The sequence below is a fragment of the Gambusia affinis genome, linkage group LG06 (assembly GCF_019740435.1).
Source record: "Gambusia affinis linkage group LG06, SWU_Gaff_1.0, whole genome shotgun sequence".
Taxonomy (NCBI): Eukaryota; Metazoa; Chordata; class Actinopteri; order Cyprinodontiformes; family Poeciliidae; genus Gambusia; species Gambusia affinis.
This window is the reverse complement of record NC_057873.1, coordinates 21,806,068-21,821,640: the sequence shown is the minus strand read 5'-3', so window position 1 is coordinate 21,821,640 and position 15,573 is coordinate 21,806,068. Positions and strand designations below refer to the sequence as shown.

Below are 15,573 nucleotides of genomic sequence, written 5' to 3'. Positions count from 1 at the left end.
GCACATTACTAGAAAATACCACTTCCCTTCAAAAGTATTCACGCTTTTGAGCCTTTAAGCTGTTTGTCACGTTGCAGCCACAAATGTCAAGCAGTTTTAACAGAATTTTATGTGATAGAGAAGCAAAAGAATGGTGCAAATAAGTGACGTGGGAATGAAATAAGTCTGTAAAGAGGGCATGCATTTGTATTCAGCCTCCGTCTTATTCCACTAGAAATCAAATCCAGAATCCAGGAATTGCTCAAATCTGATGCCACACCTTGTTCATTTACAGAATGTGAAGAGAAAAATTGTGCTCGGTGTCTTCTTCAGAGGTATTATGTATTTTCCAGGCACATTGTCCCATTCTATAGGTCATTTTATTAATTAATTCAAGGTAATTTTATTTATATAGTACATTTTCAGCAACAAGGCATTTCAAAGCACACAATCAACTAACTATCTTATCTTCAGTTGTTATAAAAATGCTGCCAAACATTTGACTTTGCAATTTAGCATTTTTGATATCGGGCCTCTGTCTCTTTAAGACGTTCCTGCTCTTTCTGACGCTCTGCTTTCAGCATGATAGCGTTTCTCAAGTACGCCTTTGGCAGCATTCTCAGGAGCGTTGTACTCCAAAGTATTTTGAACGATGATCTCAACACTTTAATAAGCAAGGAAAACCTGGCACATGGAGGTGGCAGCGTCATGATGTGGGGATCTATTTCTTCGGCAGGAACAGGAATGATTTGTGCAGGGAAATTCTGGACATGTCTGATGGGAGCTTCAACCCACTTGACTCTGTGGTGAAGGTTCGCTTTCCAGCAGGACAATGATCCCAAAGCCACACACAAAAGTACAGTTTAGATGAAAGCGGATTCATTTGTTAGAAGAGCCCAGTTTAAGTCCAAACCTAAATCTGACTGTGAATCTGTGGCAGGATTTGATTCCCCATCAAATCTGAATGAGCTTGGGTTATTTTTGCAATAAAGAACAGATTAAATATTTCTCTAGAAGTCCAAAGAAAGATCTGCAGCTGTATTAAGAATTATTGCAAATATATAAAAACTATGTGTCTTTTTTCTTCAGTCGTTGCTGTTATGCACTACTTTACATTGGTTTGTCGCATGAAATCCTGGAAACATACAGAGAGGCTTGTGGTTGTTGCCTGACAGATATGGGGTGTGAGTACTTTAGCGAGGAACAGTTTCTACTCTCTTCATCGAAATTTCTTTTCCTGCTCAGGTCAACCACCGGTGAAGACAGTCGGAAAGAGTGACCCTGACAGCAAAGGTAGAGAAAAATTTGCTGCCCCCGCCGTCCAATCAGAGGAAAGGAGGAAGCGCCTGCTAAGGTCCGACCACGAGGGAGCGCCTCCTGAGAGCCGCCGTCGCCTGGAGGAACTTCGACACACGGAGGAAGTGGTGTCAGCCTCCTCGGACCTCGCAAGCGAAAGCGAAGGCGATGAGGAGGAAGAGCCGGAGTGGGAGCAGGGGGGCGACAGCGACAGACTGAAGCAGGAAGACAGCGGGGGAGGGGGCAAACAGGGCAGAGGAGGGGACGCCCCGACTGGAGGGGACAGAGCGGGCCGGGTGCACAACGGCCGGGCCGTCATCCAGCAGCTGAAAAGCGTGGTGGCACCGTCCACCCTGCCGCAAAGTCCCACCATCAAGACTGAACACGACGTCCTGTCCACCGGAGGGCGCTGGGGGTCCCACACGCACGCCTCACAGCCCCAACCGACGCACGCGCACACACCGTCCAGCAGCCTGAACGGCGACAGCCCCACCACCCCAATCCCGGATTCCTCGTCCAGCAGCGAGGCGCCGCCAAAGGGCCTGTTCACCCCTCCGTCTCCCGCCCTGTCCCCTGCCATGTCCGTGTCCTCCCCACAGCCCCGCGAGGACAGGGTCGTCTCCGGGATAGTGAGCCGCGGCGCTGCGGGCGGCGGCACCGGAAACGGCCCCGACTTTGAGCTGCTCCAAAGACTGGCGGGCGGCGCGGCGGGACGGGTCCTCTTCCACCCCCTCGCCCTCGGCCCGCAGGGCCCTCAGAGCCTCTACGCCCCCAGCACCATCCGCTACGCTCCACCGGAGCTGCCCCCCTCCCACCACCACGGTGGGGGCCATGGCGACAGCCTGCAGCTACGCTCGGACCACCACAAGGGACCCCCGCCGACCTTCTTCCCGCACTTGCAGCGGCTGGCCGGGCTGCCACCCTTCAGCGGTTTCTCACCGTCTGACAGCCCTTTCTCCTCCAGCCTGCCTTTCTGTATGAACGGACTGAGGGGGGCCGCGGGCACGGAGGAGGACTGAACCTCACCGGGGGAGAAGGAGAGAGGAGAAAATCAAAAATGAAGTGACATGACAGACCGAGAGTCACTGCAAAAGGGCATGAAAGACAGAAATGGCCTCTAAGGACGTTACTAATTGGACAATGAGCTGAGTAACTGCAGTCTCGAAGAATGCGATACAAAAATCTACGGTGAACCAGTGACAGCAGCTCTCAGAGAAAACAGAACACAGACACTTTTGATTGGCTGTCCCTAAAGACGTCTCATCTCCGCAACAACACAGAACTCTGCTCTGTCCTTCTCTAGACGACCGCGTTGCTTTCTGTGTCTCTTCCACTTGGAGAAGCCATACTGTACATAGCTACGAACGAAACCACGAAGACCCTCAGCTTACATCCATGTCACTTTTACTCCAGTTAAACCAGTAGGAGGAGGACACTTGCCAGTGGGGGCGGGGGACGAAAAGAGACATTTGGAGTAAAATGTTTTTATCATTGCAGTATTATAAAAGTATCTCTTCCACTGGGTTTCCCTTAATATAGATAGAGATGACCTTTTGATGTTTTATATCGGATCTCTGAAAGATATTACAGGAGTGTTCATCAGTCAGCCATACTTAAAGCACAGTGTTGGGACTAAACGGTGAGTAACGTGGTCCCAGACATTCCAGTATTATATAAAGAGTGGAAAATTGCATCACAGACAGTTGTTGTTTGAATATAAGATGGTAATTTGTTTGACTAAGTGTTAATTATAGTATATTCTTTATGAAGCCGAGGTTGTGTTTGTGTATGAAAGCCATACCGTTTTTTTTTCTTTTCTTTTCTTTAATTATTATTATTATTATTTTTAAACATTAATTCATTGATGTAGGATCTTTGTTTCCAAACAGACAAATTAACATAGTTTTATTGGATGTGAAATGTCATCCATTTCTTTTTATTTCTGTTTTTTTTTTAAAAAGTATATTTCTGAGAATGCTTAGAGGAGGACGTGGTGGTGCAGGACAGAAATGTTTTTGTCACCTGGACCTCTTGTGTTTTTTTATGAGCACTTACTGAAATTTGTTCCGGTGTGAACTCAATGCACTTGGTGACTCGGATGTTTGATCCTGTTAAAACAGAAAAACAACAGAAGTGGTCGTTAATAATATAGACTGACTGCAGAGCACTGAAAAGGGGGAGGGGCGGCGGTATTTGTGTTTAAAAAAAAAATTATTTAAAAGAAAGACAGGTCGATAAATAGACCCCTTGTGGTCATTAAAATATGACCATTTGCGGTCGATAAAACAAAACTGTCAACTCGGCATAGGGTTTTAAATTAAAGCAGAGAAACGGGGCTCTCGACGTTAATTAGCATCTCCGGTAAAGATGTGCATGTGAAGTCATCTTTTATTGCAGCACCATAATGCCACAATAAATACCTACTTTTAATTTGAGTGCTAATATTCAGAGAGTATTAAAAGCAAAACGCCTGAAGTATGAAGTAATCATTTGCCACAATTAGTGATCCCCTGAAACAAACGTAGCAAGAGCAGCAAACAAAAATGGATTCTCCCCTTTTTGAAATTGATAAGATCACAAAGTGACTGTGGGGTTTGGCACACTCAATAGGAGAACGCTCCTGTTGCTGCACACTGCTGGTCAGCTGGCTGAAAGTAGGCTGCTACACTTTACTCACCATTACAAGGATGACAAACTGAGCTGTTCACAATTATTCATAAAGTAAGGGAGGATGTACTTTATTGTTAGTATCGCTCAGAAGGAATGCCAAGAAAGTTGGAGTATAAAATATAATAATACACATAAGAGTATTCACACATGTAAGTTGAGAAAAATGGACAATCATCATTCTGTATTAACTAAACGATCGTCACTCATGACTAATATTAAGACAAAACTACTAAAAGTGGAGTCACAGAAAGGTTGAATAAATGCTTCGTAGTGAGAAGAAAATAGTCTATGCAGTTGGCACTTGAATACTAATACTAAATTTAGCTGATGTTTATTCCATCAGTTTGCTTTAGTGTACGTATCAAAATTGGAGTAAAAGAATAAATTCTGCGGATACCATTGCTAGAATTTAAGTATCAGTGGATTGCATAAAATTAAAAGGGTTCGGCATAATTGTTGCTTTTCTGTTTCATATAAAAGCTCTGAAATTAATCAGTGTTTAATGTATCCTCATACCAGCCCACATGTGAAAGGGATTTATGTAAATTATTAAGTAAATTATGACACCGTGGTGTTAGTTTTCTTCTTCTACTGAAAGGGATCCGGAGATTTAAATAAAACTCCAGAGAGCAGAGCTAATCAGGCAGATATGCTGTAAAAAGACGTGTAAATGCTGGAACATCAAGATAGAAAAAGAAAGTTTAAAAAAGAACAAAGTGGTTTAAAAACTTAGAATTACATACTGACCCATGCTGACAAAGTCATTTTAAATAATAATCTATAATCTATTCCTGGGGTATACATTGAGACCCAATGTTTCTGTGCTACTTTCTGAAAGGGAAAAGTGAGGAAAATGTTCAATAAAGCAGGAAATGTGGGGGGGGGGGGACTTTTCCACAGTCACAGCAAGGATTGAAAAGTTTACCTGAAACAAAACTAAGCTGGAAAAGTCCCAAAGCTCCTCTTGCCACCATGTACAGTTAGCAGGATGCTAAGGGAAGGAAATATATTTCCAAAGTGTTTCATTTCTGCAATGAAATATGAATTCATTTTAAGCCTCTTTACACATCTTTACCAAGGATGCCAATAAATGTTGTGGGTGACTCAAAGTTGGATTTATACTAATTAAAATGCTTTTCAAGGTCGAGAAAAAGGCATTTTCTACTTTTCAATTTGTGCTCGTACCAGACGAGACGCTTGAGATCGAAGGGGATGTAATTTGAAAACATTAAAGTTTGACATTTTTCACAAAAAATATCTCTGCAATAACGCAGCCAGTACTTAAAGCATTAAGTACTCCATAAATTATATTTAAAGAAAAAAGAGAAATAAAAATTGTTTCTTAGCACTTTGGAATGAGGTCCTTTGCACCTAAAACACTGTAAAAAAAAAAAAAAAAGTCAAAAAGCTTATAATAATGGGGGCTTTTTTTTTTGCCTTCACAATGAGATTATAGTTTAGTCTCCGCTGAGGATTTAGTTCACACACAAACCTGATGTTCCCAGTCCAACATTTGGGAAGGGAGAAACCGTCCAATCTGCTGTGTGCAATACGCGCATATGCTGCAGTCGTCACAAATGCCGAGTGTGGGAGCGCACTTGTTCTCGGATGTTTACCGGTGTAAAACTGCGAGTGTGGATGCGGTTCTGAGTGTGTGTGTGTTTGCGTGTGTGTGCGTGTGTGTCTTTTTGTTTCGGTCTTTTGTTCTCGTTGTTGCCGAATTAAAAAGAAAGAAACAAAAAAAAAAAAAGAAAAGAAAAGCTAACCCCTATGTCCATCACTGTGAATCTAACATGATCCTTCTCACATGTTTGTGAATATGTCAGCCGCCACCCATCGAAGAAAATGAACAAAATGTAAAAGAGCAAAAAATAAAAATAAAAAAATTTTAAAAAATGATACAGATGACGATAACAATAAAATATTCCAGTAGAGGAGCACAAGTATAGATTTTGTCGTATTTTCTTCACTCCTGCGCATATTTCAACCTAATTAGAGTCTGAAATATATCAAAGCCTGGCAGACACTTTAAAGATAAGCATGCTTGTTCCTCATTCATATTTGCATTTTGCAAATTTGTCCTTTTTCAACACACATCTTCCTGAAGTATTTAACAGAATATAAGATGCTGCTCTTAAGCACATTTACACTCCCTTAAAATATATATATATATATTTTTACATTTTATGTAACAACCTTGACTGTGTCACATTTTTACTTGGTATTGGCAGGCAAACAAAAACACACGATACACATTTTATAATTATGAAGAGCGGGGACAATTTTTTCCATGGTTTTTAAATTGTTTATTTTTTTTTTCCTACTACAAATCCAAAATAAATTAGTGTGCACTGACATTCAACATGTTTTTACTATATTTTGTAGAACCACCATTCTCAAAATTACAGCTGCAAGTATTTTAGGGTGATTTTTTTATTGCTTTCAGCATCTAGAAAGACCAACAAATTATTTTTTTCTAACCACTTCTTCCACTTATAGCACTTCAAGCTGAGAGCATTTATGAAGTTTGGTTTCCAAGTCTTGCCAATAATTCTTAATGCTATTAAGGTGTAATACATCCTCTTTCTGCTACAGAATAACATTCCCAAAGCATGATGCTGCCATCTTTTATAACTTGGTAAAGTTTACCGGTGTAAATTCAGACCAGAAAGTTTAATTTTAGCCTCTTAGTTCACCTGCTTGCTGTATCTCCTACATAGTTTGAGAAACCGATGATGTTGGCTTTCAATTCACAGAAAAACAACAATTAGTTGTTGCTTTTCAACATCAGAGTAAGGTTTATCATAAAAGCCTTCGCAGAACAACAGCTTTTTTCATACGGAGAATAATGACACACCGACTCTTTACTAATTAACCAACTTCTGAAGGTGAAGGTTTTATTTTAAAGCACCAGAGTAACAGGGGGTTGAACATAAATCCACACCAAAGTTTTCTCATTGCTATTTATAAAAAGCCATGTATCATTTTCCTGACGTTTCCAGTTACGCTTGACGTTGAGTTGATCAAATCCCCGTTGAGGTTTTTAGCTATTGAACCAGAAACCGGAGGGGCGGGGGGAAAGAAAAGTAGCCTATACACGAAAAATATTTGTGTTACTGAATATGCATGTCCGTGTATTATCAAAAGACCAAGTGGACAATCTTTTTATTTCCCTAAAGTGGACAAAACAATATAAATCCTTAATAAAAGGGCAGCATGTGGAGCAGGTGGGAGCAACCCCCCCTGGCAGGGCATCAACCCAGAGCTCCGGATTCAGGAAACACTCGGCCATAAATTGGTTTGAAACCAACACAGAGGCGTCTCACTTATGAGAAACTATATATGCAGGCACGCGTCGCAATGTATGCATGCGTGCGCGTGCGGCTGCGCGCACGCTCTGCATGCGTCTTGCTGAATGCGTATGTGTGTGTTGTCTGAAGCAGCCCCAGGGAGGGGCTCTGACATTGAAGACGGGTTAAATCCTGTTTTACATTCAAGTGGCGGGCCCTAGTTCATTAGAGTGAGGATCATTCCTCCTCAAGACCAAAGGAAGCGCATACTAAACAAGAGCAGTTGTTGGGGAGAAAATGCCATTGTACGTGCAGAAGTGTATGCACTGTGTGTGTGTGTGTGTGTGTGTGAGGTTGCAAAACAACTTTTCCTCTTTGTCTTATAGAGCCTTTATAAAGTGAGGAAAAGGTGTGGTTTGTGCAACTGAAACCATTGCGTGCCGTTTGCGTGCGCGTGCGCCAGCGAAAGTCATGACAGCCTTCCCCCCCCCCCGACTCGTCTTCAGCTCAGGCTGTCATTGAGTCACCCGTACGCCCTCTCTGTCACTAACTTTGATGGCTTATCTTACCCCCTGAATTAGAGTCGTGCTCCCGGGGGAAATACCTCAGCACATGTAAATGCATTTGAAAAAGTAAAAATATGAGAGGGAATAATAAAGCGAGGCATTGCGGGGAGACAGTTTCTGCCTTGCATGGGATTTACACTCCTTGTCCTTCATTCTTCCTCTTTACATATATATATATATATATATATATATATATATATATATATATATATATATATATATATATATATATATATATATATATATATATATATATATATATATATATATATATATATATATATATATATACATATATATATATATATATATATATATAAAACTCGTAAGGTTTTCATCTTTGTCACCGTTTCCCCCAACCAGCCTCTCCTCAGACGAGTTTAAACTTCACTCCGTCTAAAGCCAGATCCTTTGATCCGTGTGTATGATATTTAACACCTGAGAGCGGATGAGCCGGCTGCTTTTTTGAAATAAAGCAAAGGTGGTGAACCCAACTTTTCAGGGCTGAGGGTCCGTTAATGTGAAATTGAGGTTTTTTCTTTGGAAATTGCACGAGGCCGGGACTCACGGCCGGCTGTGTTTGGCTGTTTCAGGGTCTCGGATAGATGGTGTTTGTCAGTGAGGCCGCGTCTCCTGCCTCTGGGCACCCTGCCCTTTAGACGCGCCAGGCCTCAGGAGCCTCCTGCATGCCAAACAGACCTGTGCAGTCAGATGCAGCCGGAGAAGGGAGAGCAGGAGGAGGAGGAGGGGTGGACGATCGGACGTGAGGAGAGACAAGTGCAGGGCGAAAAGGGTATGGAGGAGGGATCAGAGGAGGAGAGGCCGGCAGAGGAATCGGGGTGGTGGTCACACTACAGCAGAGCCTTCAGTCGGACCTCGAATGAGAAGTCCAGCAACGCTGAAAACACTTAGCAGAGGTGGGAATAGGTGAGGGAAAGGAGAGGAAGACAGGGCTCTTGCTGGGTGAGTCTAAACAGCAACGCTGTGTGTCGATGGCTGGGAGATTTCACAAACCTTTGCCCTAACCCAGTCAGAGATAGTTATCACAGACAAAGCCCACCCTGCCCAACTCCAGTACTCACACACACGCACACACACGCACACACACACACACACACACGCCTACATACAGCCACACGCTGCTCATTTCATCTCATATACATGCGCGCAGATGAGGAGCTCATTATAAGAATTATGCATGTACAGAAAACACAGTTTGTACATCTTTTGACTCCCACTGCAGCAGGAGCATCTACTGACTCTGCATTTACCCATTATCTTCAGCCTCATTTACGAAATAAAAAAAAACAAAAAAAAAACACGACGGCCCCTTATGATGCATTGATTTTAAGCAGTGTGTGCAGTTCAATATGTTTTATTTCTCATGATTTAAAGAACTTTTACAACCGCATCTGACAGTGTTTCACGAGACGTTTACGCTTCTTTGGCGAAGCTTTCATCTTCAGTGATGATTAATGTAATATAAATATGATGAAAACACTGTTTCTGCTGAGGAATAAATCAGGATGTTCCAACATTTATTCTCACTTAAAATCAAGTTATACGACATATTTAGATCCATCGTATCCTGTTCCTGCTGTTCCCAAATGGTAATGCTAACTTTATCCTTTATAAAATTGCAATTACCTAAGCATGCTAAGGTTGTAGGCCTTTTAGAAGTTTGATTTAGATTCACGGTGGACAACTAAAAAGAAAAGCAATTAAATCGAGAAGAAAGAAAGAAAGAAAGAAAGAAAGAAAGAAAGAAAGAAAGAAAGAAAGAAAGAAAGAAAGAAAGAAAGAAAGAAAGAAAGAAAGAAAGAAAGAAAGAAAGAAAGAAAGAAAGAAAGAAAGAAAGAAAGAAAGAAAGAAAGAAAGAAAGAAAGAAAGAAGAGCTGTAATTTTAGCAGCAATCTTCAACAGGGGTTTTCAAACAGCCCTTAATACCTTGGGAAATACCTATTTTTAAGGATAAGAAAAGCAGTTACCTGAATAAACAGAAGATGAAATGACTGAATGCTGGAGACTCTCAGAGAGGCTTAGAGGAGTCTGTTGGTGGAGTTAATGGCTGGATTAAGCTGGTGCTGGGGAGGAGGGCTACGCTAATGCATTCACTCTGCTTCCCTGCAGCAAAATGTGAGTGCAGTGATCAAGAAGGTTAATTAAATAATTATACTAATTAAACATAAAGCAGTATAATTGTTTTGATAATAGACTAATCTGCCATCAGTTTTGTCAGCCAGGTTTCTGGATTGTAAAAAAATTTAATCAGGAGGAATATCAATTTAGATGTGAGGGGAAAAACAACAACAACAACAACAACAAAACATATCAAAGTGTAATCCAAAAAATATTTGGTCAATTAGAGATCTATTCTTTAATATTTCAGCTATATGATTAGATTAATTTGGTACAAAATACGTCACTGTAATTAATTTAGATCATTGTCTTATTTGACAATGTAGCAGTTAAGCTAGCTATGTCTTTTCATAATTTCTGCTCGTCTTTAATTCCACTGACTAAAGTAACAGTACAAAATGTAAAGCATTTGTGTCACTTGTTCTTATTTCAGCATCAGTATGCAGTTTTACAGTCTACTCAGAAGCTAACTTATTAGACACTTCAAGTAAACCCCAGGTTTGCTGCCGCTAACGCTAAGCTAACAGTAATTCAGCAAAGTTTTCCACTTGTGAAAAGTTATTTTTTACTATTTTGAGTAGCGAATAGAGCATGGATTGGTATAAAGCTTTACACCAATCTTTTTTTTAGAGCAGCTATACAAATTATTTCATAGTATTATGAATACCTAGCTAATGTAGCTTAATGCTACATTAGCTAAAATAAAAACGTAACGTATTTCCTAGAGTAATATCTCCAACTGCAAGAAAGAGAAGTTTAAGTAGTTGGGGTCAAGAGAGGTGAATAAAAGACCAGGCTGGGCATACTAATATCAGGGTTTATATTTTACAATTTAGCTGATAAGGTTTACAAAATGCGAGATCCGCTATAGTGTGTGGTTTTGTCTGATCATCTAAGAACTCAATCATCGTTCAAAAGAAGAACTTACACCTCAAATGTGAATATCCCACTGGGGATTAATCAGAAAAAAAAATCTAACAATGATGCTGGGTCTCACTACAGAGTTCCTCTGGTTTTATTATTGTATGCACTGTGGTGCACAAAAGTAAACAATAGTAAATCCCCGTTTTCCACAAACAAATTCAATATAATTACCAGCATCAACTCCTTGCACCCATTAAAACAGAACTTAGAGATAACCTGAAAACAGAAGATTCACTGTAAAGAGTTTTTGGATATAGTTTGGTACTGTACATGATTAAAAAAAAAAAAAAAAAAAAAAAAAAAAAACAGAACAAAATACATAAACAGAGAACTGTGAAAAATATCCTGTTTCCAAACAGTTTTAAGGAAGTATAGTGACAAAAACAAAGCTTGACAAAAGTGCTGTTGCAGTCGTAAAATAATAATAAAAGAAAATTGAGCCCTCAGTGTCATTTTCTCTGATTATTTAAAAAAACAAAAACAAAAAAAACAAACTTTTGAGATAAAACAATTGTCACTCCCTGTTATTTTGAAGACTTAAAGTGAATTCTACCAATCATGTTGCTAAAACAGTCTCCAAAGAAAACTGACAGTGGCACAAAAAGTAAATCATAAGCATAAAAAAAAAATCAAAATTATTTTTAGATGAACTAAAAGAATTTTTAGAAAAAAAACAACCCATGTTTATTCAGGAAATAAACAGATTTTACACAATTTCCAGCATCTTTAAACTGCTTCTTTAAAAAAAAAAAAAAAAAAAAAGTTAAAAGTTTTTCTTCACCTGAATATTTTTTTTATAACAATAGATAACAGCCTTGCATTTTTTTAAGCTCACAGTCTGCACATGAACACATGCATTTTTCACAAACATACAAATAACAGAAACCCTGAATCAGAGCATCAAGAAAAAAAAACAACACACACACCCACACACACACACACAGAGCATTCCTGGAAGATCGCTATTTGTTTTGGCCCTTGCTGCCACTGTCCTCACTGTCCTGGGAGCCTCTGTGACCTCGCTGCTCCCGCCTCTCGCGGCACTCCCGGCACTCTCCCTCGTCCGCCCCGCCGTCCCCCCCCTCCTCCTCGTCGTCGTGGATGATCTCCACCTCCAGGCGGCCGATGTACAGCGATACGGCGCAGAGCCAGAAGAGGGCGACGCTGCCCACCACGGTGCCCTGGAGCAGCAGAGCTGGCACCGACAGCAGCATCAGCCTCCGCAAGGCGAAGAGGCTGCCAACGTAGGATGCGCCGCCAAACGACACGCAGACGCCTCCCAGGATGAAGAAGGCTGCGTAGAAACACATCGGCATGCTGTTACTGCGGAATAAAGCCTCTGCAGAGGTTTTTTATTTGTTTGTTTTTGCAACCTGAGTGAACCTGATGGTGAGGAATCAAAAAGAGTTGAATGATTTTAAATGTATATATATATATATATATATATATATATATATATATATATATATATATATATATATATATATATATATATATATATATATATATATAAAGATCTGCATGTAATATTGAATCGCAGAAATGCGCATCAGTGATTAAAGCTAAAAAAAACACGAAGCCTTGACTCCGTTTCACTACTGATGACTTCAGTCAGAAATCCTTGAGAAATTATACAGTAAAGACCGAAAACTCCAGCTGCTGCATCAGATATCTGACACAATGTTTCATCTGAACACCATTGATTTTGCAGCAGAGAGAAAAGCTGTTTTTTTTTTCTTATGAACAACAATTTTCGAAGGGAATTATTTATTTTTAATAAACCACAGCCCAGTTAGATCTATTAGTTTTGAAGAATTTAATACTACAGCAACCTTCTGTTTCTACAAACATGATTTAGAGACTGTTTAATATATTAGATAGAAATGAGTAAATCATTTATATGCCATGCATTTTCACTTAAGACACAGTACAATAAATACAGCGCCCTACACAACTATAGGAAAAGATACGAAGGTTTCCACACAATCTGGAAAAGTCAACGATTTGATTCGGGTCTGGATGAAAGTATTTAAAGCCTTCTCATCGTCTAAATATGTGTTCTGTAGATCCTTTCTTCTCTCCTATCTTACTTTCTTTCCTTGATTTCTTTCTGCTTTGTTTCCTTCTGTCCTTCTTTGTGTTCTTCCTACCTTTCCTTCCTTAGTGCCCTTCACTTCTCCAAACAGTTATCGCCTTACATTAACATTTTACGGCCTTGCAGAATACTTTCATGAAATTCAAACAAAAGCACCACAAACCAAGGTGGCGGATGTATAAGCTACCACTGGAGCTTTTGATACAATTTCAACACATAGAAAACACATCAGAAGCACTTTGCCGCCTTCTGGTGGTCAGTTATGCCTAATTTAGGTCATTTAGGGGGTTAAATATGCCACCTTTGTCTATACATACGTTTTATGGGCCATTTTTAAATCTCTGACAAATTTGTTGGTCTTTTAAAAACACTTTGTCAAGTTTGTAGTAAGGCTCTACTTGATGTCTCCTGTTTTTTGGGACAGCGAGCAGCATCGGGACAAAATGCCTCCAAACAACACGTTCGCTTTGCATTTCTCTCTAATTAGGGATGTCCTCCTGTTAACGGGAGTTTAAAACTCCCAGCGCCAGCTCACTGTTTGGACGGTCAGTTTAGCCTCTGCAAGGGTTTGGAAAAGAGGCTTTTCTTTTTCCTTTTATTCTCTTTACTACTCCCTCAACACTCTGCGATTTAAGCTCGAGGAAACTCGTACCGTATCCCGCTTCCCGTCCCACTTCACTCTGGACAAAAGCAATGACTCCGATCCCAGTCGCCAGCAAGCCGTTCCTGAACCAGGACAGGAACCCTGCGAAACCACGAGGAGATGTTACCGACCGACAGCTCGTCACACAGTCTGCTCTTTTCACACGCCGAGGGCCAAGCAGGTCTAAGACCACCGTTTAAACACATCAGTGAAAAGCTCAAGAACGTTGAAGTTTTACACCGAGAGTTTCTACACACACAAATTTTAGTTTTTTTTTTGTTTTGTTTTTTTAACAGATTTAAATCTGTAGGTTCAATTAATCGTACATGAAACTCTGATCAGGCCAGTCTAGTAGAACGATCTTTTGTCAAGGCCTAGATTAATGCACATAACAGAATTATTCAACAATAAATAGGTTTAAATGTTCATAGGTCTAGATGCCACATAACACAGAAATTGTCCTATTTGTTTTAACTGGTGTCTGTTTATGGGTTCTTTCACTTAGTGGCTCCAAAACGATGGCCCTACTCAATCTGTGTTACTGCTTTTAAAACTATTTTATTGTTCAGTCCTAGAATTTCTACCTAAATATGTTTTTCTCATTTTGTTAATAAATCTGGTTACCTAAAAAATATTGAATTTTATGGGGGGTGGAGAACTAAAACTAAGTCTTTTTACTTTCTTTTTTTCCCCCCCCTACTTATTCAGCTCTTCCTGAGCTTGTCAGACTGCGTAGAAACCCGACACATATGAACCCTGACAGGTGAATTTCTGACTAAACTGCAGATGCTCAGCAACCAATGTAAGAGACAGATCAAGAAAAAGACTCAGATCTTATTGATCCTTCCAGAACAATAACTGGAAAGTGACACCGTCATGAAGAAGAAGAAGAAAGAAAAAAAATCAAGATAGAAATAAATATATTGAAAGATTCTGAGGATTGTTGAAATGATACGTATTTCCAGAGGTCATGTCTTACTGAGAATCGCTATCCTTGCAAAACCAAACAGTCTATAAGACCCACAATCTGTGTCAAAAGTATGTTGTCATTTCTCTATATTTTCTAAACCTCACAAGATAAAAAGAGTTATCTGTTAGAAGAACTGACGAAACAGAAAATTAAAAGCCCTAAATTAAGGTAATATGTGTGTACCCGGTAAGTGTAAGTGAACTTCTCACTGAAACTGCGTCGTTAAAAGCCATAACCAGATATAACTACTTTAACCTGCTTCTGGAGAAACTCAAGTTCTGCAACAGCGTGTGTGTGTAGAATGAAGATACCTGTTTCATGTGACTTCCTTAGCATCTGCAAAACATAAGAAAACACAACATATCGACACAATGAAGTTTGTCTTCAGAAGCTAGAAGCAAAAGAATCTGAATACAAGATTTAAAACTCAGCATTCCTCCTTCTGAATTAAAATCCTACCAAAGCGTCCGCCTTGTCGAGGTCTGTGAGGTGGTACTGCTGCAGTGGCTGCTCCGGACCCCGCTGGCTCTTGCCCCACGGGCCTTTCTCCCCGACCCGCTGCCGCGCCGAGCCATGCAGCCTCCGCAGCGGGACTCCGCCGCAGCCGGGCCGGCCCAGCTCCACTGCGCGGGCGAAGTAGCTGACGGCCTGCGGCAGCTGCCTTCTCACCAAGAGAGTCAGAGTCAGGAAAGCCATCACATCACCAGAACCGGCTGGCTTAAAAACAAACAAACGTGTAAGAAAGAAGGAAAAGCACAACACGACCTCTGCATGCCCTTTGAACTGTCACGTGGTCACACTCACCCCGGAATCACTTCTGGTAAGCCTGGTGAGGAAACGCCACGGCGCCATCTGCTGACATGTTAGAGAAAAACTTAAATGTATCACATGGAGGTCAAATTTAAGTACTATTTTTGACCACACATATTTCAAATTAATATTTTATCTTAATTTGAGCTGATGTTTATCTTCATTTTCTCAGAATTGTGGGAAATCGATGT

General features: G+C 40.5%; 2 protein-coding genes across 8 annotated transcripts in view; one reads left to right on the top strand and one right to left on the bottom strand.

The window, feature by feature from the left end:
* Nucleotides 1-5,891, top strand: part of npas1 (neuronal PAS domain protein 1) — a 91,463-nt gene extending 85,572 nt beyond the window's left edge. For all 6 annotated transcript variants that reach the window (XM_044120678.1, XM_044120676.1, XM_044120673.1 and 3 more), the window contains one exon: nt 1,225-5,891. In XM_044120678.1, coding sequence (XP_043976613.1) covers nt 1,225-2,294 — 1,070 coding nt within the window. In that variant the 3' untranslated portion in view covers nt 2,295-5,891. The remainder of the gene's footprint in view (nt 1-1,224) is intronic.
* A 4,852-nt stretch (nt 5,892-10,743) lies between these two features.
* Nucleotides 10,744-15,368, bottom strand: tmem160 (transmembrane protein 160). Of its 2 annotated transcripts, XM_044120671.1 has the most exons (4): nt 15,032-15,368; nt 14,884-14,908; nt 13,612-13,704; nt 10,744-12,158 (listed from the first exon to the last, which is right to left on the bottom strand). In XM_044120671.1, exons 1-4 carry the CDS (start codon nt 15,266-15,268, stop codon nt 11,827-11,829), a joined length of 687 nt encoding a protein of 228 aa, XP_043976606.1. In that variant the 5' UTR covers nt 15,269-15,368; the 3' UTR covers nt 10,744-11,826. The 2 variants fall into 2 exon arrangements, with proteins under 2 accessions (XP_043976606.1, XP_043976607.1); XM_044120672.1 differs by lacking the exon at nt 13,612-13,704.
* Nucleotides 15,369-15,573: the final 205 nt, after the last annotated feature.

Excerpts from the sequence above, each read along its gene's own strand:
- tmem160 (XM_044120671.1), bottom strand. The coding sequence starts at position 15,268 with ATGGCTTTCCTGACTCTGACTCTCTTGGTGAGAAGGCAGCTGCCGCAG. Across the intron at positions 13,705-14,883 it reads AAGGAAGTCACATGAAACAG|GGTTCCTGTCCTGGTTCAGG; the intron begins GTATCTTCATTC and ends GTGGTTTCGCAG. Across the intron at positions 12,159-13,611 it reads GGGACGGGAAGCGGGATACG|CCTTCTTCATCCTGGGAGGC; the intron begins GTACGAGTTTCC and ends GTTTCTACGCAG.